The 24,970-nt window shown below is 42.3% G+C and overlaps 2 protein-coding genes across 7 annotated transcripts in view; one reads left to right on the top strand and one right to left on the bottom strand.

Annotated features, from left to right (window-relative positions):
• DPH5 (diphthamide biosynthesis 5) overlaps nt 1-2,600 on the bottom strand; it is a 30,962-nt gene extending 28,362 nt beyond the window's left edge. The window contains exons 1-3 of the mRNA XM_083620524.1: nt 2,503-2,600; nt 711-914; nt 502-626 (exon numbers count right to left, since the gene is read on the bottom strand). Of these exons, the coding sequence (XP_083476650.1) occupies nt 502-626; nt 711-845 (260 nt within the window). The 5' untranslated portion in view covers nt 846-914; nt 2,503-2,600. The remainder of the gene's footprint in view (nt 1-501; nt 627-710; nt 915-2,502) is intronic.
• A 73-nt stretch (nt 2,601-2,673) lies between these two features.
• LOC310765492 (glyoxal reductase-like) overlaps nt 2,674-24,970 on the top strand; it is a 73,992-nt gene continuing 51,695 nt past the window's right edge. For 2 of the 6 annotated variants that reach the window (XM_083620518.1, XM_083620521.1), the window contains exons 1-3: nt 2,694-2,803; nt 22,585-22,676; nt 24,595-24,843. In XM_083620518.1, coding sequence (XP_083476644.1) covers nt 22,607-22,676; nt 24,595-24,843 — 319 coding nt within the window. In that variant the 5' untranslated portion in view covers nt 2,694-2,803; nt 22,585-22,606. Of the gene's footprint in view, nt 2,804-12,273; nt 12,354-16,414; nt 16,563-22,584; nt 22,677-24,594; nt 24,844-24,970 lie in introns of those variants that run through there. The other 4 variants (XM_083620516.1, XM_083620517.1, XM_083620520.1 and 1 more) reach the window with 3 other exon arrangements.

Here is a 24,970-nt window from a genome sequence, read left to right as displayed (position 1 = left end):
CAGCAACCTGGCTGCTGAGTTCTGCATCAGCTGCAGTTTCCAAAGGGTCTTCAAAGGCAGCCCCACGTACAGAGCATGGCAGTAATGTAATTGTTAGACCAATTCAGAGTCCGAAACCCTTGCTGATCTACTGCAAAAACCCCAAAGATCAGTCATTAGGTCCCGAAATACCCTTCTGCCCACCCTTGATGGCGGCAGCCAGTTTTTTATATTCCAAAGAAGCATAGCTGCTTCTCCAAAGTGGGCTCAAAGCCAACAGGTTTGAAAGTCAGTCCCTGCCACATAAGCCAAGTAGAGGTTAAGGCAGCCATTCTCAACCTGTGGGTCCCCAGATGTTGTTGAACTACAACTCCCATCACCCCTAGCTAGCAAGGCCAGAGCTCAGGGATGATGGGAGTTGTAGTCCAACAACATCTGGGGACCCACAAGTTGAGAACCGCTGGGTTAAGGTTTAACATGGCACTAGTAACAGGAATATTTAGATGTGTTGCCTCCCCTTACCCAAAAGGATCTCCAACTACAAGAAAAGCCACGTCACATTGATGTGCACCCTTCAGGATTGTATCTGCTTCTTGTTCTACAGTTTCTCTGTCGGCGAGAATCAGTTCTTTGCCATAAAACTCCTCCTAGGGGGGAAAGAAAGGAGGTATTATTTCACCCAGAGTTGTATCCCACCTTCCCTCCAAAGAACTTAGGGTGCATCTACGTACCAGTGCTTCCTTTCCAACAGTGAGGATCGACGTGTAGGCTTCTAGGTACACTCGGCTACACTGCTTTATTACCTCCAGGCCTTTAACTGTAATATCTTTGGCATCTCCAAGTCCAAGTCCAATCAGATAAAGCATTATTATTATTATTAAATTTAAGGAATGGAAAAGAATAGACACCAATTCCAGGGTGGAGGGCTTTGCAACCTGCCAAAAAGTTGAAAAAAAGAACAAAAAAGCAATCAGAAATTCTGTGCATCGTTGTTAGTTAATGGAACACTGTAAATAATTTTGTTCTGTGAACTGCCCTTTGTTCTGTGAACTGTCTTGAGACCTCTGGGTATAGGGCGGTATATACATTCAATTAACAACAACAACAACAATAAATAAACAAATAAGGTTTTCCCCCAGCAAAATTTATTTCTAGAATTACAGGTTTCCATAAGCAGTAAAAGAAAGTAATATACGGCTACTATTTATTTGTCACCCAGTGCAAAACATCTCTAGGTGGGTTATATAACAATTAAGAAATCATCAAGTTTTGCAATAAAGCAACAATACCCCTCCTCTAAAATTATATATAGCACAGAAACACCAGTAAGCACGGTAGTCATATTCCTACAAAAGCATGGGAGAAGAGGTAGGTTTTAACCTGGCGCCGAAAGAATGTTGCTATCAGCGTTTCACAGATGCGAAGCTACAACCGAAAAGGCCCTGTCCTTTGTTGCCATCTTCCAAACCTCTCAGAGAAGCACCTGGATAAAGGGTCTCAGGTGATGGGTATGTTTGAGTCAGGAGATGGATACTGGGGTCCATATGATGCATTTTGGTTAAACCAGCACTAAGAATCGGGATCAGAAATGGATTGGTAGACCTTTCACACATGACCCTTTCAAATGCACATCTTTGGAAAGACCCAAATCACAGGTTCGCAGAGATGGAAAGGGAGCCAAGGGTCATTTAGTCCAACCCTCCCTGCGATGCAGGAATCTCGGCGAAAGGGAAAGACAGCACAAGACTGTATCGATGATGATGATGATTTATTGAATTTTTATACCGCCCTATACCCAGGGTAAGGGACGCAGGTGGCGCTGTGGGTTAAACCACAGAGCCTAGGACTTGCCGGTCAGAAGGTCAGCAGTTTGAATCCCCGCGACGGGGTGAGCTCCCATTGCTCGGTCCCTGCTCCTGCCAACCTAGCAGTTCGAAAGCACGTCAAAGTGCAAGTAGATCAATAGGTACCCCTCCAGTGGGAAGGTAAACGGCGTTTCCGTGCGCTGCTCTGGTTCGCTAGAAGCAGCTTAGTCATGCTGGCCACATGACCCGGAAGCTGTACCACATGACCCGGAAGCTAGTAAAGCGAGATGAGCGCCGCAACCCCAGAGTCGTCTGCGACTGGACCTAAATGGTCAAGGGGCCCCTTTACCTTTGATACCCGGGGGTCTCAGGGCGGTTCACATAATAAAATCAAGATATAAAACCACAAAATACATAATAAAAATAAAAACAACCACCCAATAGCCCCCCCAGCCCCAAACGTAGCACGACACCGTACCAATACAGGACATACACTGGGACACGGGACAACCCCTAAGGTGGCAACCTCGGCCAGGACACGGGACTGCAAGCTTACGTGAGAAACCCCACCACCACCATCACGCACACCTGTACACGCGCCAATATGCAAAGCAGGGCTCGCTTAGCACCGGCTGCTGCGGCTCCTGCCATTGGCCGGAGAGTCCCATCACTCCCCCCCCCGCCCCCCGCTTGCTCCCGCCTCCCCGCTCGGACTCACACGTGCGCCGCCAGCGGAGCGCTTCTCAAGCCGCCGCTGCCTCTTCCGGGCATCCCCGCCGCTTTGCCGTAAAGCGAGCGGCTTCGCGACAGTTTCGCGGCGGCCGGAGCCGAGAGAGCGAGCGAGGAGCGTCTCGTCGTGGGGGGAGGAGGAGATGGAGGAGGAGGCGGCGGCGCGCGGATGGCGCCTGGGCCGCTGAGGTGGGAGCGGCTCGCCATGAGCGCGTGGGCGGCCGGGAAGGCGCTCGCGGGGCCCTCGGCCCGCCTCGCCAACGGCCTAGAGATCCCCATGCTGGGGCTGGGTAAGTGCGCAGGCCGCCCCCTCGCTCGCTTGGTGGATGACACTCACTACATTCCTATCATAATATAATATGACATATTATAACATAACATAAGCCTCCCCCTCGCTCGCTTTGCTAATAACACTCATTATATTATTATTATTCTTATATAATAAATATTATATAATATAATACAATATACCATATTATAACATAACGTAAGCCACCCCCTCGCTCGCTTTGCTAATAACACTCATTATATTATTATTATTATATAATAAATATTATACAATATACCATATTATAACATAACGTAAGCCACCCCCTCGCTCGCTTTGCTAATAACACTCATTATATTATTATTATTATATAATAAATATTATATAATATAATACAATATACCATATTATAACATAACGTAAGCCACCCCCTCGCTCGCTTTGCTAATAACACTCATATTATTATTATAATAAATATTATATAATATAATACAATATAACATATTATAACATAACCTGCCCCTTTGTGCGCTTTGTTGATGACACTCATTATATTCCTATAATAAAATAAAATAAAATAAAATATAATAAATATTATATGATATAATATAATGCAATATAACGTATTATAACATAAGCCGTCCCCTCGTGCGCTTTGTTGATGACACTCATTATATTCCTATAATAATAAAGTATAATAAATATAATATGATATAATGTAATACAGTGCGGGACGCGGGTGGCGCTGTGGGTGAAACCTCAGCACCTAGGACTTGCCGATCGCATGGTCGGCGGTTCGAATCCCCGCGGCGGGGTTCGCTCCCATCTTTCGGTCCCAGCGCCTGCCAACCTAGCAGTTCGAAAGCACCTTTGGGTGCAAGTAGATAAATAAGGACCGCTTACCAGCGGGAAGGTAAACGGCGTTCCGTGTGCTGCGCTGGCTCGCCAGATGCAGCTTGTCACGCTGGCCACGTGACCCAGAAGTGTCTGCGGACAGCGCTATAGAGTGAGATGAGCGCACAACCCTAGAGTCTGTCAAGACTGGCCCGTATGGGCAGGGGTACCTTTACCTTTACCTTTAATGTAATACAATATAACATATTATAACATAACATAAGCCACCCCCTCGTGTGCTTTGTTGATGACACTCATTATATTCCTATGATGTAATAATATAACCACACAGACAAAAACCCGTTTCCGCCTCTTTTCCCTCTCACGAATCACAAAGTGGATTGCAAACAAGAAAGGGCAACGGCTTAAGGAAGTCAAACCTTGAAATGATGAAATGATTGTATAATTAATGAAATGTATAAATTTGAAAAGTATAAATAAAAACTTGAAAAAAGAAAGGGCAACAGCATGAGCGGAACAAACAGTGTTTTGCCCTTGCAGTACAAACCCTATGGGATAATCAACAGATCACCTGCAATGGTTTTATTTGCTTCATTGCATTCACCATCATCATATGCCCACCTTTGATCTTCCAAGGAACCCTGTGAGGTAGGTTAGGCCTCTGGATACTTGGTAGTGAAAAGCAATAGGTCAGTCCGTCTGGCTGTTAACCAGAAGGTTGGTGGTTTGAGCTCACCCTTACTGGGAGCCTCGTTTCATTAAGGAGATGTTTGGATGGTGATACTTGGCTCTGTGACCATACCTTAAATCCTGTTCCTCCTCCTGTAGAATTATTTCCCCATGCACAACCCAAGGACAGAAAATTGTGGGGGAAAGAGGGCTTTTGTTTTTGTAGATGTTGGCAGCGAGGCATCAGAAAATGGTCCTTGGTGATGTAATATCTCCTTGCTGGTCCTTTTTGCCTTAGTTAATCACTTTCCTTTCATCAGTCAAGCATCCAAACATCCAGTGATGATAATGATAATGCTAATTAGCTTTTATGTAGTACACTTCAAGTGTTCAAAGTTCTTCACTATCTTAATAACCCCTACATAGTGATTAACTCAAAAAAATGAAAGGTGGGTGGAAATTCGCATGCATAATAGGCAATGAAAGGGAGCATTAAAACCTTTACCTGTGGCTAAGAGAAAAGGAAAGGGTTACCGTATTTTTCGCTCTATAAGACGCACCAGACCACAAGACGCGCCTAATTTTTGGAGGAGGAAAACAAGAAAAAAAATATTCTGAATCTCAGAGGCCAGAACAGCAAGAGGGATCGCTGTGCAGTGAAAGCAGCAATCCCTCTTGCTGTTCTGGCTTCTGGGATAGCTGCGCAGCCTGTATTCGCTCCATAAGACGCACACACATTTCCCCTTACTTTTTAGGAGGGAAGAAGTGAGTCTTATAGAGCAAAAAATACGATATTTCTCTGCCTGTCCATGGCCACTATGCTGCATCAGTTCACGGTGATTCAACAGCAGCTTAGTATTCACCAGCTACTTGCATTCAAGAACTACATAAAATTAGCAGGAGGTCACTCTTCCCTAGTTGCTCAGGCATGCGAGTTTTCATTATGAAGTTTGGAAAGTCTTTTTCTCTCATCAGTGGAGCAGAGCAAATAAATGTTCTTTCCCTAGCTACGCCCCTTTGAGAAGTGGAGAAAGGGATTATTTTGTTCATTGAACTGCAGTTGATGTGGGGGGAAAAGGGCTTCCTTGCATTACGACACACTTGGCTTTCTCTGGAACTGATCCCGCTGTTAACTTTTTAAAAAGACTGTGCGTGCGCAAACACACTCGCACACCCTGCAGCTACCAAAACTGGCATCTGGGTTGGCTGCTCAGCAGAGCCCATGCAATAAGAACTTGCCCTGTGTCTGCTAAAATTAGTGGCAAAACTCTCGTTGATAGTAAGGCACTCCTTGCTGAAGTCTCAAGTAAAATCCCGAAGAGCAGTGTCCTCTTCCTATTGAAGGAATATTTGAAGCTGGTGTTGTTGTTTAGTCGTTTAGTCGTATCCGACTCTTCGTGACCCCATGGACCAGAGCACGCCAGACACGTCTGTCTTCCACTGCCTCCCGCAGTTTGGTCAGACTCATGCTGGTAGCTTCGAGAACAATATCCAACCATCTCGTCCTCTGTCGTCCCCTTCTCCTTGTGCCCTCCATCTTTCCCAACATCAGGGTCTTTTCCAGGGAGTCTTCTCTTCTTATGAGGTGGCCAAAGTATTGGAGTCTCAGCTTCACGATCTGTCCTTCCAGGGAGCACTCAGGGCTGATTTCCTTAGGAATGGAGAGGTTTGATCTTCTTGCAGTCCATGGGACTCTCAAGAGTCTCCTCCAGCACCATAATTCAAAAGCATCAATTCTTCGGCGATCAGCCTTCTTTATGGTCCAGCTCTCACTTCCATACATCACTACTGGGAAAACCATAGCTTTAACTATACGGACCTTTGTTGGCAAGGTGATGTCTGTACTTTTTAAGATGCTGTCTAGGTTTGTCATTGCTTTTCTCCCAAGAAGCAGGCATCTTTTAATTTCGTTACTGCTGTCACCATCTGCAGTGATCATGGCACCCAAGAAGCTGGTAGAAAGTGGGAAATCAGGAGCTTTGTGCTTTGTGGGCGTGGGAAACCTGAGTAAATAATACGTCAAGGCAACTGCAATGCAATGTGAAATGCTTAAGGTGATTCTGTGCTTGTGTGTCATTTAAGATGATTAGGAACAAGTTTTGTTTTTAGGGATATTTGTCCAAAATTACTGATCTTCTTGAGAAATCCCGGTTAAATCTCCCAAGGAACTCCAGGGTCCCTAAAACACAGTTTCAGAACCGCTGGTTTAATTAAAATCTGCAGAATATCTCCTCTTCTTGAAACCCCTTTGAAATAGGACCACATGGTGCTCATCGTACACTCTAATTCTAATAAGTAAGCAGGCGTCACTTCCTGCCCTTTATAAAGGCTTCTGTGGCCTTGTAAAACTTCTTTTTAAAAGCTTCATTGCAGCATAACGGCTAAAAACAATTGGAAAAAATAATACAGCAACCAGAGCAGCTTTTTGGAAGCCACAGAGTGCATTCAATGTGCCTTTATTGTTGAAAGCCATTGTAGGAGGCGAGGGACTTAATAAATGGAATCTCCTGGTGTTTAAGAAGTATTTCATTAGTTGTATTCTTAGCAAGATAATTCTATAAGTATTTTATTAAATTACAGAAGAGAAACCCGTAGTTGCAAAGCTGTTCACCATGTAACAATTCTGGAACTTTATATGATACATGTTCTTAAAAGAATGGCCCTGGTTTCTGTGGCATTTTAAAAGCTGCCTTTTAAACATTGCACAGTTTTTTGTCTCCTTATTGTGAAGGGGAAATTTTTGTTTTGACATCTTTTATTTAAATAAAAAAGAATTCTGGTTGACGTAATTATTAGAATTTCAGGGTTTTAAGTAGCTTAAGCTTGTGAAACAACATGCCGCCAGAATGCTAGTGTAGTACACAGAGTTCTGAACTTAGCTCAGATGGTTCTGGGTTTCAATTCCTGAACTTAGCTTAGGTGGTTCTGGGTTCCAATTCCTGCTTATTCTTGACTGAATGAAACTGAGTCTCTTAGCCTAACAACTCCTAGCAGATAAAATTGAAAACCATCCTAGATAAGATTCCACCCCCCCCCGTAACTTCTCGTGGTGTTTCTCTGGGGGAAGTATCCTGGCAATACTAAGTTACTATGATTTTCTTGAATTCTACTAATTGTTTTGATGACTTTATTCCTGTTGTTTGCTTTATTTATATGTTATTGTGTTTGATATTATAGCTATTGCAGTCTTTGTTGTTTTTTAAATGTGATTATTGTGAGCTACTTTGAGCTCTGTTGCTGGAAAAGCAGAATACAAGTATTAAATCAAATCAAATCAAAAAGTGCAACTTGGTTTATCTACGCAATCTCTGAAAGATCCAGAATATGAGGTTAACTATAATATTCATAGATACTAGCCAAATGAGGGGAGGTGTATTAAGATTGGTTGTTTTCAGGGTTGTGGAAAACCTTGGGAACAGAGGATGCAATGAGTAATAGGAATTGGAAAAACTGATGTGCCTTGTGCTATTGGAAGCCCTTGTGCAAGTCCAAAGTCACCATTAGACACAACCCTGGATGTCTTTCACTATCCAGAGTAGAAGAAAATGAATCTATTGACATAAATAGCGCAATCCATTCTGTTAACCTGAATTTGCCATGATGAAGGAAGATCAGTTCATGAGGCTTGGTTAGAGATTTTTTTTGACTTTGTGAAAAGCATCTGGATATGGTGGAATAAATTCAGGGGATTTTACAGTATAAGAAACAGATGGCCAAGTATTTTCTTGCTGCTTTCTAATGCCAAGGATTTGTGGCTAGCTGAGCAATTCACTCAATTATAGCTTCTGCATACATATTTGAAAAATAATGACAATAAAGGAAAGGAGATTCATAAGCCAAGTTGCTGTCTTGAAGTTGTTTTTATCAGAATTATTCTTAAGCAATTTCAGGCACAAATCCATATGATCTTCTGTGACACCCACCCATCCCAAAGCCATGAGTTAGTCTTTTATGGGAAAGAATTCTAATTTCAACTAATTTCAACTAATTTTATTGCTAGCTTGGTCAATTAAAATATTTCTGCTTTATTTTTTATTTTTTAAAAAAGTGTGGTTTTTATCTAATTAATGTAGATAATTAGATAACATTATTTGCTGAATTCTTACATTATTATTTTGATTGAATATGGAGGCTGTACACCCTTGGCGAACGTATGCCCTCTGTCCTGGCATGTACAGCTTTCCCTTAGAAATTTGATATTGCTGCTGGGTGATTTCCCCCACCTGTAGTCTGGATATGGAATACTTGCTGATACTGCTTTCTAACACAGGAAAGGAGGGGAGGATTATTTCTGCATCACTTCCATTTCTCTTTCTTCCACTCTTCTGCCTATGTGGAGGAGTCGAGGCTTTGGGAACAACATTCCTTCTTGTTTTTGAAACCGTTTTGCTTGGGTAACTTTCCGGTTTGATACAGATCCAAATGGTGCTACAAAATAGAAAGGGGTGGAAACTTTTAATTTGAAATGAGAGCATGTTTCAGTTTTTATTCCATTATCCAGAGTCAATTAGTAGCAAACTGTTAACGTAACCTTGAGAATTCAGGATTGTATCGAATGCTAGTCCTACACACTCATGGAAGTTAATGGGCACAACTAACAGGTTCATTCCTTTCAATGGGTCTGCTTTGGAAGGAACTGAGTTGGCTACAACTCTGAAAGTTTCAACAAAGTTACTTCAGCTCTTCACAATCGTAAAAGCCCATTGTACCTTCTTTCCCCAAACTTGGGTCGCCTGCTTTTTTTTTTTGGATTACAACTCCCATCATCCCTAGCTAGCAGGACCAGTGATCAGAGATGATGGGAGCTGTTCAAAAACAGTGGGAGACTCAAGTTTCGGAAAGCTAGGATGTGGCACTGCTTTGCCCGTGCTTTTCTGGGGTTTTCCTCCAGTCTGCTGAGGTGAGAAGAAGAAAGTGGTTCAGATAGGCAGAAGCCAGGCCTGTGGATACAGTGGTACCTCTAGATGTGAACGGGATCCATTCCGGAGCCCCGTTCACATCTAGAAGCAAACGTAACCAGCGACGGCACGTCTGCGCACGCGTGTGTCACTTTTCGCCGCTTCTGCGCATGCGTGTGACGGCATTTTGAGTGTCTGCGCATGCGCAAGCAGCGAAACCCGGAAGTAACACGCTCCATTACTTCCGGGTTGCTGCGGAGGGCAACTTGAACGCAGTCATCCCGAAGCACATTCAACCCGAGGTATGACTATACTCATTCTGGAGTCAAGGAGTGTCACCACTTAACATCCGCAAGCCTTTGGAGCGCGGCGGGAACTCCTGCGCTCCGAAGGCTTGCGGATAGCTGCCTGAAGCCCCCGGATCGCAGCAGGAGTTCCCTGCACTCCGGGGGCTTCAGGTGGCTTCAGCAAAAGCAACACGAAGCCTCCGGAGCGCGGGGGGAGCTCTCCCTCTGCGCTTCGGAGGCTTTGCGTTGCTATCGCTGAAGCCAAGGAGCCTGCATCGCTCCATAGGATGCACACACATTTCCCCTTCATTTTTGGAGGGGAAAAAGTGCGTCCTATAGAGCAAAAAATACGGTACTTCCTCGTCCACTTACAGCACAGATTAACCAATTCGAATCTATTCTGTGAGTCAGCCTAAGAGCAATTGAAATAGGTAAATGCTTCCTGTTGTCAGTCTTCAATACTGTGCTTCATACAGAACTGAAAAAGGCTTTGTAGAAAATGCACAGGCGTGCATTTCTTTGTAAAGTGTTGGTACACAAAGTTGTTGAACTGTTTCAACACTTGGTTAATGTCCTTAAACCTGGTAACTGTGTTTGTCTTTTTCCTACAGTACTTCTAAAATCTATGGAAGCTTTCTAGCATTTCCCCCCCCCCCTTCACATGCCACATTTGTAGTTCATGGCTTTTCTTTCTTAGCCAGAGGCTATGTACAAAAACGGGACCTGAATGGCTGTATCACGTGAGGCTGCAACTTGGGTTGCAGCCATTGTGCCTTCAGCTGAGTCAGGGGGAGAATGCTGATTTTCTGCTCCCCTTGGGTTTATCGGTGCTTCTTGTCAAGGGAGACAGCTATGGTATGTAGATGGCTGAATTAAAAATCCCTCCCCCCAATAATGCGTATCAGAAAGTTGCACTTGCAGGTTGCTTACCATGAAATCCCAGAAGAATAATCAATGCCTTGCTTAGTTTTTTTGCTTCTCAGTTTAAAAGGGAGAAATGGGTAAGGCAGTACCACTTAATAAGCAGTCTTTCTTTAATGAGATGGTAGCTTCTGAATTTTATGTAGTGTACCTTTCCTTTTGCTCTTGGGGAACCAAAGAGCATTAATATGCTGCCCGACATATTTAGGATATATTCTTGTTTTCGTGCACCAGAAGCGCTCACATTACTCCCAGGTAAGCGTGCATAGGACTGCAGCCTTAATGCCCCTAACTACATGCTTCAGGTTTTCATATACCATTGTATACTTAAATAGCAGAATAGTAGAAATAGTAAATCAGGAATCACAAAATTGGCCTTTGTGCCATTTGCTGTTAAAGCATATCTTCCTTATCCCTGAACAAAGTGAATGTCTTGGGGCTAAAGTAAGTTGGTCATTTTAGTTTGGCTTGGGCAGTTGGGCAGGGAAGGTATATTCTCATTGTCTTCCCCCTTCCAGAATGTTCTGTGAACCAAAGTAAATGGGTTGGCAAGACTGTTAGGGAAGAACAAAAGCATACTCCTTGCAAGAAATTGGGTCACCACCAGCTTTAGTTCTCACCTTAGCTGTGACTGCAAATATGCCCCTTTCCTCTCTCCCATGACTGACATTTATAGGGGGAAGGAAAAGTGGGAGATTAAACCTACTCAGTTTCTGATGCTATGTGCCTATCCTGCTGAATAGGACCCTGCATGTGTGAATGAAACTAAAAGGCTTCATTTGGACATAAACTCAAGTTTATTACAAGAACAAGCTGCACCAAAGCCTTGAACTTGTGCATTTACTTCCCTCCTCCGGCATGGCCACAAGGAGGAGATCAGAAGCTTTCACTTCCGTTTGTTGCTTAACCACAGCTTGTTTCAATTAATCAAACCTTTATTTATCACAACAATGGTTTGTTGAAACAACCCAGTTTTGAACTATAGGCTATGAAGCTGGTTTTTTAAAAATAAAAATAAACTATAGTTAAAATTAACCACAATTGTTTTAGAATAAGGCTAAACTGTGGTTAATCAAAAAGCACAAGTGAAAGCTTCTGATATCCTTGCAGTGACACTAGAGGAGGGCGCATGAGTGCGAGGCTCATTCTGGCTCATTCTCCTCATTCTAAACGATAGCTTATTGTTACATGCAAATACAGCTAATGTATTGTCCTAAGTAGGAATCATTGCAATATATGGGTTCTCTCCCCACCACCACCACAGCCATGGCACTATAATAAAAAGGAATTTAAGTTACATGATGATGATTAAAATTGATTTGTATCACACTCTCTCTCATGGGCTCAGCATTTTTTATTATGTTAGTATTCCTGCACCCTAGGGATATACAATTTATGGCAGTATGTAATAAATATAAAAATGTGTGTGATTAACACAGAATGCATTAGTTGTTTACAACTGATTGTACTTCTACATACTGATTTAACTGCAGCGAATTTTCCCCAGGAATACTGTGAACTGCAGTTCTGTGAGGCTACTGAGTCTTCTCTGTTCAAGATCCATAGTCTTCAGTATGCAGAATTATAATGCAATTATGATGCTATTAGTCAGATGTAATAGCATCCCTTAGGTAGAAAAAGTGCCACAACTACTGCAGTTGAGACATTAATTGTCTCAGGCTATTAAATTGTGTCACAACACACACACAGTATTCTAAATAGGCAGCAAAACAATATACTGAGCTAGTTTACAAATTTCAGACAGGTAATCTGAAGGCTTAATCTTAGAAGGAAAGGAATTTATCCTGTGCTGAAAGTAAAAAATCTGTGAATTCTTTTGATCTCTCTCATGTGAAAAACAGATCCAACAATACTTCTTTGGTTTCTTCCTATCTCATGGTGGGAAGAAAAGGAGAACAGGCAAGCCCAAGGATCCGTCCAGGTATAAGAAGTACTGGAAGTTATTTCAATTGGCTGTAACAAAAGGAGTAGAGTGGAAATCATTGAAAACTGGTTCACACCAGCAATTCTTCGTGCACTATTAACTGTTCAGATCTAGTCACAAAACATTATTCTGAGGAGAAAAGGTTTAGTGAACCCTGGAAATTGGATTTGATTTATGCCAGAAAATCTGCCTTTTCACTGCTTGAGATTTTCTATGGAAGAAAGCCACAGCCTTTTACCAAACGGTTTCTAAGGAAACATCTTATAGCAGAGCATCTAAAAACAATTTGGTTGTTAATGAGAAATAGTTCTCACAACGGTGGGAAAGTGCTGAGTGAAAGAAAAGGCTTCAAGATTTTGGCACTTTCTCCATAAAGACATTTAAATAAAAGTGTGCTGTGCTGGAGCACAGCTTATGAAATTTCCTGCATAGAAGGGACTTTAATCACCTGGCTTTCAGTGCTCTGTGCTCTGGTTTCACATCCTCTCCTCTTTACTGCAGGTAAATACTTTAAAGTGAGCTGCAGAAATACCTTTTAATTTTTTTATTTAAAGCAAGTTAGACACTTAGAAATTTGTCATTCCATTGATATATAATTTTATGGAATTGCTAAAAAAAAAAAGTAGTGGGAAGAAACCACTGAGTATGAGCCATCAAACTTTGGAAATACACTTTCCCCAAAAGGTTTCTACAATTTTGGCCACTAGTGTATTATGCAGCATGCTCTGAATCTTTACTCTGTTACTGGAGTGAGTGCTGTCTGTCAGGTTCAGTGTGGTCTTCACCCAAGAGCCTCCTGTTGTATGAATGGCTGTCTCTTGGGGCTAGCCTCCCTCTTTCCATCCCATTGGTTTTCTCTGCCCAGGCTATAAATGTTTCTAGGTCTTTGTCTAGGTCATTCTGTCCTGGGGTTGACCTTCCCATATTACATTTGTGTGGACCTGCTTACTAGCATCTGCATAGGCCAAGGATAGGGGACCTTTTTTAGCCCAAGGTCCCATTCTGGCCCAACCTCCAGGGACCACAATGGCACTGGTGAGCAGGGCAAGCAGAGCTACTCTGGTCCTCCATGCATGCATGCAAGCAAGCAAGCAAGCAAGCAAGCAAGAAGCACAAGTTCAAGCACTCATTCTAGCCTGGCATAAAGGAGACTGCAAAGCAGAGCCAGTAAGGTGTGGCCAGACAGGGCTCAAAGGCTGCGTTTGGCCCCTGGGGTTGAGGTTCTCCATTCACAGCTTAGGCCATCAAGTGGGATCTGCCTCGTCCTCCATCTGAATCCTGCTTGGATTTGAACTGAGCCCTCTGCCTACTCAACTGTCTAGTGATGCTACTCTCAGAAATACTGTTAATACACAGGAGCATGGTTCCTGCTCCTACGTAGCCATAGGTCATCCCTGTAGCTGTCACGCATAAACATTTCCTTAGACTTGCTGTGGTGGGATGCTGAGAAACCACTTGGGGAACTGAAAAAAGAAGGAAGGGTAGATTAACTGATCAGATGTCCTACATTAGAGACATGTAGAAGGGTGTACTAGCCTCTGAAGCAATAATTTCGTTGTGGAAAATGCATTCTGGAGTAATTTTGGTGCCAAAAATAAAACAGCACCCTACTTCCAAGTATGTAATTATGCACTAACCATAGCTAAGGTATTATCTTCATCCTAAATGCTAATGTTTACGGCTTCTTTATGTATGCCCCGTGGTCTGCCCCCTTAGTGTTTCAGTTTTTCTCATTCTGTTATTATTTCTGCTTTTTAACAGTCTCGGGTGCCAAATGAAAAATTCAGAAGTAAAAGGTGTGTTGGAAATGAAATGACTGACATTCTATCAGGATTGATTGATTAGCGGGATGCCTCTATGAATGTTTAAGGCAAATATTTTGAGAACTAGTTGTACATATACAGAGTTGTATGTTTTTGGGATGGCTGAAGCTCAGGGATAGAACATCTGCTTTGCTTGCAGAAGGTTACAAGTTCAATCCTCAGCATCTTCAGGTAGGGCTGGGAAGGACACCTTGTCTGAAACCCTGGAGGGCCACTGCCTGTGAGTGTAGACCAGTGATGGCCAAACTTGCCCCCCAGCTGGTTTTGGACTACAACTCCCATCATCCCTAGCTAACAGGACCAATGGTCAGGGATGATGGGAATTGTAGTCCCAAAAGAGCTGGAGGGCCAAGTTTTGGTATAGACAGTATCTAAGGTAGATGGACCAACGGTCTGAATTTGTAAAAGACAAGCTGCTTGTGTTCCTGTATGAGCTTGTCTTCTTGGAAGTTGGCATAATGTATTAGCGAGACCCTTCTGGTGTAATTAATTTCTAAATATCAGAACTCACACACGGTCACTATTTCCTAAAAGAATTAAATTTAGTGCATTGCTCTGCTGTAAGGATAGTCTGTACAAGGATTTAAAGAAAGAGAAGCATGCTGAACATTTCATGGTCGCTTGTGTTTTTTTAAAGCTGTGTTACTGAAACATGATTGTACAGATGTAATTGTGCTTTAATTGTTTTTTATCAAAAAAAATAAAATGAAGTTGCCTGGTTCTTTTATGCAAGACTTGCTTTGGAAATGATACATATCTTAAGCAAAACAGTGGAACTGAAAGGCCGATCCAGGTTTAGTTAAAACATTCCCACGATGTAGTCCAAATGTTGAGTAACTCCACAGAATTGAAAGAATGGATGTCAAAATAAATTAGTATGCGTATGCTCTTATGGATCAGCTTTCCACTTTATGGCCACATCCTTCAAGGACTCTTCTCAGTTTTAACTAGAGCTAAAGACACGAGATGGTTTTACTCAAGGTTAATGAGTTCTGTATAACTACCTATAGGTTTCCTTAGCACACATCCTGTTTTTATGGGAACAACATTTCAGAGGATATAGATAAAGGTTGTAAATATTTGGGGTGTCATTCCGAATTGTACTGTAGGAAGCTCAACAGTTAAAAACTTCTAAGCCTTTTTGTCAGGAAATTAATTCAGAGGGCTAAAAAACAGAAATAGGATATTCTCAGCAGAGGCAAAATACATGAATAAAAGATAAACATAACTCTGAAAAACTTAAGAGCAGTCCCTTTGTTTATATAATGTGATGATGACAATATTGTATAACTGCCTAAGAGTCAATAACATGAAACCTTGTTACTTATAATCTTTGTGGACTTTATCCAATATTAGTCCTCAGAGTTCATCCATTGAAATTAAAGGACATCACTAATTTAGCACACTTTAGCCATTTGGTCTATTCTGGGTTTGTCTTAGATGGATACCACTTTATAGCTTTTGTTCAACATTCAGAGTGTTGTGCAGTCTTCTTGAGGTCTCCATCCAGAACTATACACGGAACAGAAAGTGTGCAGCCAGATTAGGGAGGAAAGGTGATTGTTGCAGATATAGCTGCTTTCACAATTTACCATAATTATATTAAGTTTTAAAACCATCTGCTTGAAAGGAAAAGGAGATCAAGAATGAGATTGTGATTCCTTAGTACATTTGCAAATTAGTAAGAATCATAGCACTATCCTGTACATGTCTACTTAGAACACTGAGTTCAGTTGGGCTTACTCCTAGGTAAGTGTGTACAGGATTGCAACTTTAAATCATAAAAATAGCTGTTCATGAGGCGAAGAAAAACCAGAGACATTCAATGCCATTGGGTAGAAATGTATTTTGTAGACTGATGACACCGGTTTGCTAGCCTCTGCCTTAGAAATATGGTCTTCATCTATGTCTCAAATTTTGGGTGGACATTTTTGGATAAGCATCTTGGACCCTGGTCCAGGTCGGAAAGGTCAAATACTTGTGGATTCCAGTAATACCTTGTACCGAACCTCTGTGGAAAGAAGAAAGAGACTATTACTCTCAGGCAAGCTAGTTTGATAATGGAGTGGGTGGGAGCATTGTTTATTTACATTTTGCTCTGTTGTTGTTGTTATAATTATATATTAACATTTAATAAAAATCATAGCTATTTGCTCATAGAAATCACTTTAAAAGCTGTGAGAAGGAAAAGACTCCAGAATTAAAGCTTTTCTCCTCTTGCATGAATCTGGCATGGTTTGGATAAAGGCTGGAAACCTGGCAGCCTACAGGCAGAATTCAATCCTCAGAAGGCTGTCAGCTGGTCCCTGCGGTGGTGTTCAGGATTCAGAGGCCATCCTCCCCCCGCCCCCAATACTGCCATTGCTGCAACTTTTCAATTAAGGTTTGGTGGCAATTATGTAATTTTCCAGTCTGTGTCTGCTGGCTGGTATATTAATTGTTAATTTGGAAGGGAGGTGAGGAGGAACTATCTGCCATCTGCAATATTTAATTTTTGGCTAGGTGATCCTCAGGGTCCCTTCCAGCTCTACAAATCTACGATTTGTTCATTTGTTTTATGATTTGTATGGATTTCACCAGCAGGGAAGCTGCTCCTGAAGGTTTTCAGAAAGAGGCTGGTTCATTTGTTTGTTTGTTTGCCTGTTTCATGAAATTTCGCTGCAGCTTCCTGCAAATGGGGCTGTCTGTAAATATGATATCTGGAGTTCCTAGCCAGTTCCTTCAAACATACCGTACTTAACACACCCAAAGAGCAGTGTTAACCAAGGATCCAGGTTCTTTTGCATACAGGAGTGGGCTTTTGTAGAAGATCTGTGTGCCCTAAATTTTCTTACTGGACTCTATTATGCACGAAAGGGGTCTGAGCCCATTTGCAAGACCTCTGAATGAACTCCATTCATTTGGTGTGCTTGGAAGTGGCTATTCAGACACAAAGAGACACAATAGCTACAACCTAATTTCCTTGGCACCGACACCAGCTTATTAAAAGGGAAGAGTTTGTTATGAAAAAAAGTGTAGTAGCTTTTCTATGGTAGTTATATAATTCAACATTCCATTAATATCTCCATGGTGTAATTATATAAGCACATTCATTTCCTTACATGCCTGTAGTGTGTTGGTTCTGGATACTTCCTAACTTCCTTGGTAACATTTAAATACAGTTGTAGCATGTATCATTATATAGAAATACAATTTGTGCATTTTAATATGGAACACATCCTGTCAATGTTGAATTTACTATTTTCCTGGCAATCATTCTTAAGTTGTCATTGCAAGTAGTCATGATAAATAATGACACGAAGGCACAGTTGGCTAGATTGTTCAGAATGTAATAAAATAAATTACCAAAATGTAAGGCTAACAATTATTTAATTAACAAATATTTAATTGCTTAGAATGTATCATATTGATTGCCACTTCAGCACTTGAACGAGGGCTATGACCTTAGTGTTGGAATTCCAGGAAGGCATGTTAGAATAAATAGTGTAAGGGTAGAAAAATGGTAAGTAATTAAATCTAAGGACCATGTAATTAGGAAGCAACACTATCCCAAGGAGGTCTCGGGCTAGCAAGGTCTCTCCTGCTAACTCCAAAAAAAAAAAAACCTTAAAAAAAATCCTTAAATAAGAGACACGGGGGGAATGATTAATGGACTTCAATGTCTGTACACTAATGCGCAAAGCATGGGAAATAAACAAGATGAGCTTGAGCTCTTGGTACAGCAAACTAAATATGACATAATAGGCATCACTGAAACCTGGTGGGATAAGTCCCACGATTGGAATGTAATAATGGAGGGATACAATCTATTTCAGAGAAACAGACCAGACAAGAAAGGAGGAGGAGTGGCGTTATATGTCAGGGATGTGTATACCTGTGAAGAGATCCAAGATTTAGAACCTCAAAGCCAAAGTGAGAGCATTTGGGTCAAAATTAAGGGAGAGAAGAATAACAGTGACCTCATTGTGGGAGTTTACTATAGATCCCCAAGCCAAACGGAGGACATAGATGATGCCTTCCTGGAACAGATGGCCAAGCATGCAAAAGGAAGGGAGATAGTAGTAATGGGGGACTTCAATTACCCGGATATTTGTTGGATGTCAAACTCAGCCAAGAGCATAAGGTCAAACAGATTCCTCACTGGCCTTGCAGACAACTTCATTGTCCAGAAAGTGGGAGAAGCAACAAGAGGAACAGCCATTTTTTGATCTGGTCTTAACCAATGTTGATAACCTGGTTAGTGGGGTAGAAGTGGAAGGATCATTAGGCGCGAGTGATCATGCTCTTCTGAAGTTTACTATACAGCGGAAAGGAACAGCCAAGCATACTAGGACTCAATTTCTTGACTTTAAGAAAGCCGACTTCATAAAACTTAGGGAAGTGCTGGGTGAGATCCCATGGACAGTAATACTAAAAGGAAGGGGAGTTTATGATGGCTGGGAGTTTGTTAAGAGGGAGATAGTAAAAGCACAACTTCAGGCAATACCAATGAGACGGAAACATGGAAGGTGCCTAAAGAAGCCAGGGTGGCTATCTAAAGAACTTTTAACTGAGTTAAGATTAAAAAAGGATGTGTACAAAAAATGGAAAAGGGGGGAAACCACCAAAGAGGAATTCAAACAAATAGCCAGCACGTGTAGACACAAAGTCAGAAAAGCTAAAGCACAGAATGAACTCAGGCTTGCTAGAGAGGTTAAAAGCAACAAAAAAGGCTTTTATGGGTATGTTCGTAGCAAAAGGAAGAACAAAGAAACAGTGGGGTCACTCAGAGGAGAAGATGGTGAAATGCAAACAGGGGACACAGAAAGGGCTGAAGTCCTCAATGCCTTCTTTGCCTCAGTCTTCTCCGATAAAGAAAACAATGCCTGACCTGAAGAATTTGGAGCAAATGATTCAGCAGAGGAAACACAGCCCAGAATAACTAAGGAGATAGTACAAGAATACTTGGCTAGTTTAGATGTATTCAAGTCTCCAGGGCCAGATGAACTGCATCCAAGGGTATTAAAAGAACTGGCAGATGTGATCTCAGAACCACTGGCAGTCATCTTTGAGAATTCCTGGAGAACAGGCGAAGTCCCGGCAGACTGGAGGAGGGCAAATGTTGTCCCTATTTTCAAAAAGGGGAAAAGAGAGGACCCAAATAATTACCGCCCAGTCAGTCTGACATCAATACCAGGGAAGATTCTGGAGAAGATCATTAAGCAAACAGTCTGTGAGCACCTAGAAAGGAATGCTGTGATCACCAATAGTCAGCATGGATTTCTGAAAAATAAGTCATGTCAGACTAACCTGATCTCGTTTTTTGACAGAATTACAACCCTGGTAGATGAAGGGAACGCAGTGGATGTAGCCTACCTTGATTTCAGCAAGGCATTTGACAAGGTGCCCCATGATATTCTTGTAAAGAAGCTGGTAAAATGCGGTCTTGACTATGCTACCACTCAGGGGATTTGTAACTGGCTGACTGACCGAACCCAAAGGGTGCTCATCAATGGTTCCTCTTCATCCTGGAGAAGAGTGACTAGTGGGGTGCAACAGGGTTCTGTCTTGGGCCCGGTCTTATTCAACATCTTTATCAACGACTTGGATGATGGACTCAAGTGCATCCTGATCAAATTTGCAGATGACACCAAACTGGGAGGGGTGGCTAATACCCCAGAGGACAGGATCACACTTCAAAACAACCTTGACAGATTAGAGAACTGGGCCAAAACAAACAAGATGAATTTTAACAGGGAGAAATGTAAAGTATTGCACTTGGGCAAAAAAAAATGAGAGGCACAAATACAAGATGGGTGACACCTGGCTTGAGAGCAGTACATGTGAAAAGGATCTAGGAGTCTTGGTTGACCACAAACTTGACATGAGCCAACAGTGTGACGCGGCAGCTAAAAAAGCCAATGCAATTCTGGGCTGCATCAATAGGAGTATAGCATCTAGATCAAGGGAAGTAATAGTGCCATTGTATTCTGCTCTGGTCAGACCTCACCTGGAGTACTGTGTCCAGTTCTGGGCACCACAGTTCAAGAAGGACACTGACAAACTGGAACGTGTCCAGAGGAGGGCAACCAAAAAGGTCAAAGGCCTGGAAACGATGCCTTATGAGGAACGGCTAAGGGAGCTGGGCATGTTTAGCCTGGAGAAGAGGAGGTTAAGGGGTGATATGATAGCCATGTTCAAATATATAAAAGGATGTCACATAGAGGAGGGAGAAAGGTTGTTTTCTGCTGCTCCAGAGAAGCGGACACGGAGCAATCGTTGCAAACTACAAGAAAGAAGATTCCACCTAAACATTAGGAAGAACTTCCTGACAGTAAGAGCTGTTCGACAGTGGAATTTGCTGCCAAGGAGTGTGGTGGAGTCTCCTTCTTTGGAGTTCTTTAAGCAGAGGCTTGACAACCATATGTCAGGTGTTTCCTCTGATGGTGTTTCCTGCTTGGCAGGGGGTTGGACTCGATGGCCCTTGTGGTCTCTTCCAACTCTATGATTCTATGATTCTATGAGGGTAGTTTTGTGTGCACAATGGATTCAAAGTGTATGTGTGTGTGTTATGGGTGGGACCAGTTGTGCTCCATCCATCTCTATGGGGGAAGTTCCAAAGTCTGGGAGGAGCCACCAAGAAGACCCTGTTCCATGGCTATATCAAACATGTCTGTGAGGGTGGTGGGACTGAGAGTAGGGCCTTCCCCAAAGATCTCAAAAATCGGGCAAGTTTCCCTAAGGGGATGTGGGTTTTCAGATAGCTTGGACCTAAGCTGTTTAGGGCTTTATAGGTCATAACCACCACTTTAAATATTGTCTGGAAACGGACCAGTAGCCAGGGAGCTGTTGTAACAAGAGAGTTGTATGCTCCCTTGCATTTGTATATCTGTGCATTTGTTTTAAGACGTTTAGGGAAGTTTTTAATATTTAATTCTGTATTGTTTTTAACACTCGATTGGGAGCCGCCCAGAGTGGCTGGGGAAACTCAGCCAGATGGGCGGGGTATAAATAATAAATTCTTATTATTATAATTATAGTAAGACACTGGTTAAAGGGAAGAAAACAATTTTTAAAAAAGACACGTCAGTAAACTATATAGCTGAGATATCTCATTTGCCCTCGCTGCAGTATTTTACTTTTCAGCCTGCGGGAGGAGAGGGGAGATTACTTAATGCAAACTACAGATGACTAAAAGCATTGTTAATACAGAGAAGGATCAGGAAACTATACAGAGTGAACTAAACAATCTCAGGAACTGGGGCAGTAGAACAAAATGTACTAAGGTTATGAGAACAAAATTAACCCACGTGACCATCTCTCTGGGCTCGTTCAAATGGCGGAAATTATCTACATGATGGTGTATGTGGAAAATGATCATGGGGAGAATGACGTTTGAACTGGGCAGGGTACATGGTGAGCGACCAGCCATAGGCTCAGTTGTAGCTGCTGCCGGGAAGTATGGAAGAGCCTTTGCAGTATGTGGTATTTTTCTATCACATTCAAGGGTGCAAGATTGCATGGAGAAATTCAGAAGCGCATGCACAAATCTTAGCATGTACTAAAAGACTGCAAGAAGATCAAACCTATCCAGTCTGAAGGAAATCAGCCCTGAGTGCTCACTGGAAGCACAGATCGTGAAGCTGAGGCTCCAGTACTTTGGCCACCTCATGATAAGAGAAGACTCCCTGGAAAAGACCCTGGTGTTGGGAAAGATGGAGGGTACAAGGAGAAGGGGACGACAGAGGACGAGATGGTTGGACAGTGTTCTCAAAGCTAGGAACATGAGTTTGACCAAGCTGTGGGAGGCAGTGGAAGACAGGAGTGCCTGGCGTGCTCTGGTCCATGGGGTCACGAAGAGTCAGACACAACTAAACAACAACAAAAATATATATAAGGCCCCACAGAACTAGCATATCAAATGGGTGAGCTTGGAAACTTAGTGTAGAGCTGACTGAAGGCTGAGAGTTGAGTGGGTTCTTCCTCGAGTTGTTGTGCTGGTAGGCAGATGGGCGGTAGGCAGGAAAAAACAGATATCCAGAAATTATGAGATAAACGCAGGCCCTGCTGTACCCGCAAGGGTACATGTTCTTTATCTTGCAGTCCACCTGCTAATTGCTCTTCCGGCTAAGCCATTTCCTCTCCTGTTGGCTTGTGTACTGTGCAATATGCTTGCATATGTCACCTTACCACCATGCATCTAGGCTGCCAGGAACGTCATTCCCTATTCAGAACCCTTAAAATCACTTGCATTCTTGGGTTTGCAAACAATTTTTTCCTGTTCTTAAGAACCAGAGCATTGTATGTGTTTTGCAACGCTTTATGTTTTAAAAATACAAGTTTCTAGCTCTTATGATTGCTAAAGAGAGGTTCAAAATGTCACAATGACTTTCAGTTCCTTTTGTTTTTCCTTCCTTTGTTGACAGTTCTCAGCTGTTTGAAAACATTATGAAAAAGCATAAGTTTTGCAGAACTAACAAAATGGACGCACATCTGTGCAACAGAACTTGGATTTTTGGTAGGCAGAAGAAAACCTTAAAAACAGCACATGAGTTGAATTGGATACTTGCTACTATAATTTCATTTGCACTGTTGTTGGAAATGAATTGACCGTGGCTCCTAGCCTGCCTGTGTGCTTGCCCGCTCCACTTTAGAGGCATGGGGTATGTGTAGGTTTTTCTGGTAAAAAAGGTGTAACCCTACCCTCACTAGTTTTCTCTGTGCACTATAGATAGATTCTTTGAATGAAACCATGCCTTCCCGCAACTTGCTCACACTTCTAAACTTTCTAAACTATAGATGGAACTGTCATGTCCATCAGTGCAGCCCTGTTCAGAGAAGTTTTTAATGTGTGACATTTTGATGTATTTTTAATATTTGTTGGAAGCCGCCCAGAGTGGCTGGGGAAACCCAGCCAGATGGGCGGGCTACAAATAATAAATTATTATTATTATAATGTCACCTCATTGGAATCTGTTGAAACACTCAGCTGCCAATCATCAACAGATGAGCAATTCAAATGAATTTTGCCCAGTGCATATCACAATTGCAGCATAGTTTGCCACAGAGAAAGCAAACCGCTTGTTTCCTTCCTGCGTGGAAAGCAAAGGCCGGCAGAAGCCATTGGGGATGGGTTGAGTTTATCTATCAGATCAGTTAAACTCAAAACTCTGTTGGATCCCTTTCACACAAACGTCTCACATGGAAAGGCACATCACGGGGTATGCCTTCTTAGCAGAAGCTGAGTTTTCAATGTAGGATGCAAAGAAAGTCATACATCAATACTACTAGATTGCATCTAGTAATGAGGCACCTTAGGCCTGTTTTGACTGACAACATTCCACACTGCAAGCACAATCCATGTAAAATAAATTATTTCACACTTCCCAATGAAACCTGGAAACCACAGACAGGAAGCTAGACAGCTTTCATAGAGAATCGTCAGTTCCCTTGCAAAATTTGCAGGTTGTGAAGTGTGATGTAACTTAACAGTGGTGGTGACAGATGTGCCCAAAATAATGAAATATAGGATTTTATCCCTGGGTATCAATTTTTAACTTGATCTATTTTCATTTTCATTTCATTTCACTTGTTATATGTTGCATCCCAGCAATGTGGGCTTTTCCAGATTTTTTTGTGTTGGAAAAAATTCTGGAATTGAGGTAATTGGCATGGGGGGGGGGGCGGAATCAGTGGCACCAGAAAATCTTATACGAGTGATCTGGTTTTTCATGTTTACTTTTACTTGCATTTAGTAAACAAAGCTAAAAACTCTCAAACTGCCAGGCTTGCCTAACAGTTATTTGCAGTTGGCCTCCTTTCATTCTTGCTGATGGACATATGCAATGGAAGATTTTCAGTGGGGGGAAAAAACACTGAAAATATTTCCACCCCACGTCACTGTTGCAGTCCTATTTGAAATACAAAATAATAATAATAATAATAATAATAATAATAATAATAATAATTTATTATTTGTACCCCGCCCATCTGGCTGGGTTTCCCCAGCCACTCTGGGCGGCTTCCATAGAAAACCAAAAATACACTAAAATATCACAGATTAAAAACTTCCCTGAACAGGGCTGCCTTAAGATGTCTTCTGAATGTCAGGTAGTTATTTATCGCTTTGACATCCGATGGGAGGGTGTTCCACAGGGCAGGCGCCACTACCGAGAAGGCCCTCTGCCTGGTTCCCTGTAGCTTTGCTTCTCGCAATGAGGGAACCGCCAGAAGGCCCTCGGCGCTGGACCTCAGCATCCGGGCAGAACGATGGGGGTGGAGACACTCCTTCAGGTATACTGGGCCGAGGCCGTTTAGGGCTTTAAAGGTCAACACCAGCACTTTGAATTGTGCTCGGAAACGTACTGGGAGCCAATGTAGGTCTTTCAAGACCATATTCATAAAATAATGGAAATTTTGCCTTTTGTGTTTTCAAGGAACATCCCATTATGGTGGCTACTCCCATGATGCTGTGGTGTATGCGCTTCAGAAATGTGGCATTCGTCATATTGACACGGCAAAGAGATATGGCTGTGAATCGCTCCTGCAGGAGGCCATCAAGGAGAGCGGTGTGAAACGGGAGGATCTCTGGATAACTACCAAGCTCTGGCATACAGACTATGGCTATGAGAACACTAAACAAGCCTGCTTAGAGTCCTGCAAGAGACTTGGTGTTGAGTATCTAGGTATGGCATTTCTCCCCCTAATTCTCTTTGCAGTATCCTGTTAGGAAATCTGGATTAATATTTAGCATGTGCATTTCTTGCTCAGCTGGTGTCCTTGCAGCAAAATGCTTTTACCAAACCTCTTATA

Source organism: Podarcis filfolensis (assembly GCF_964270895.1).
Source record: "Podarcis filfolensis genome assembly, chromosome: 6".
Classification (NCBI taxonomy): domain Eukaryota; kingdom Metazoa; phylum Chordata; class Lepidosauria; order Squamata; family Lacertidae; genus Podarcis; species Podarcis filfolensis.
The sequence above is the reverse complement of the archived record's forward strand: the minus strand, read 5'-3'. Positions and strand labels throughout refer to the sequence as shown.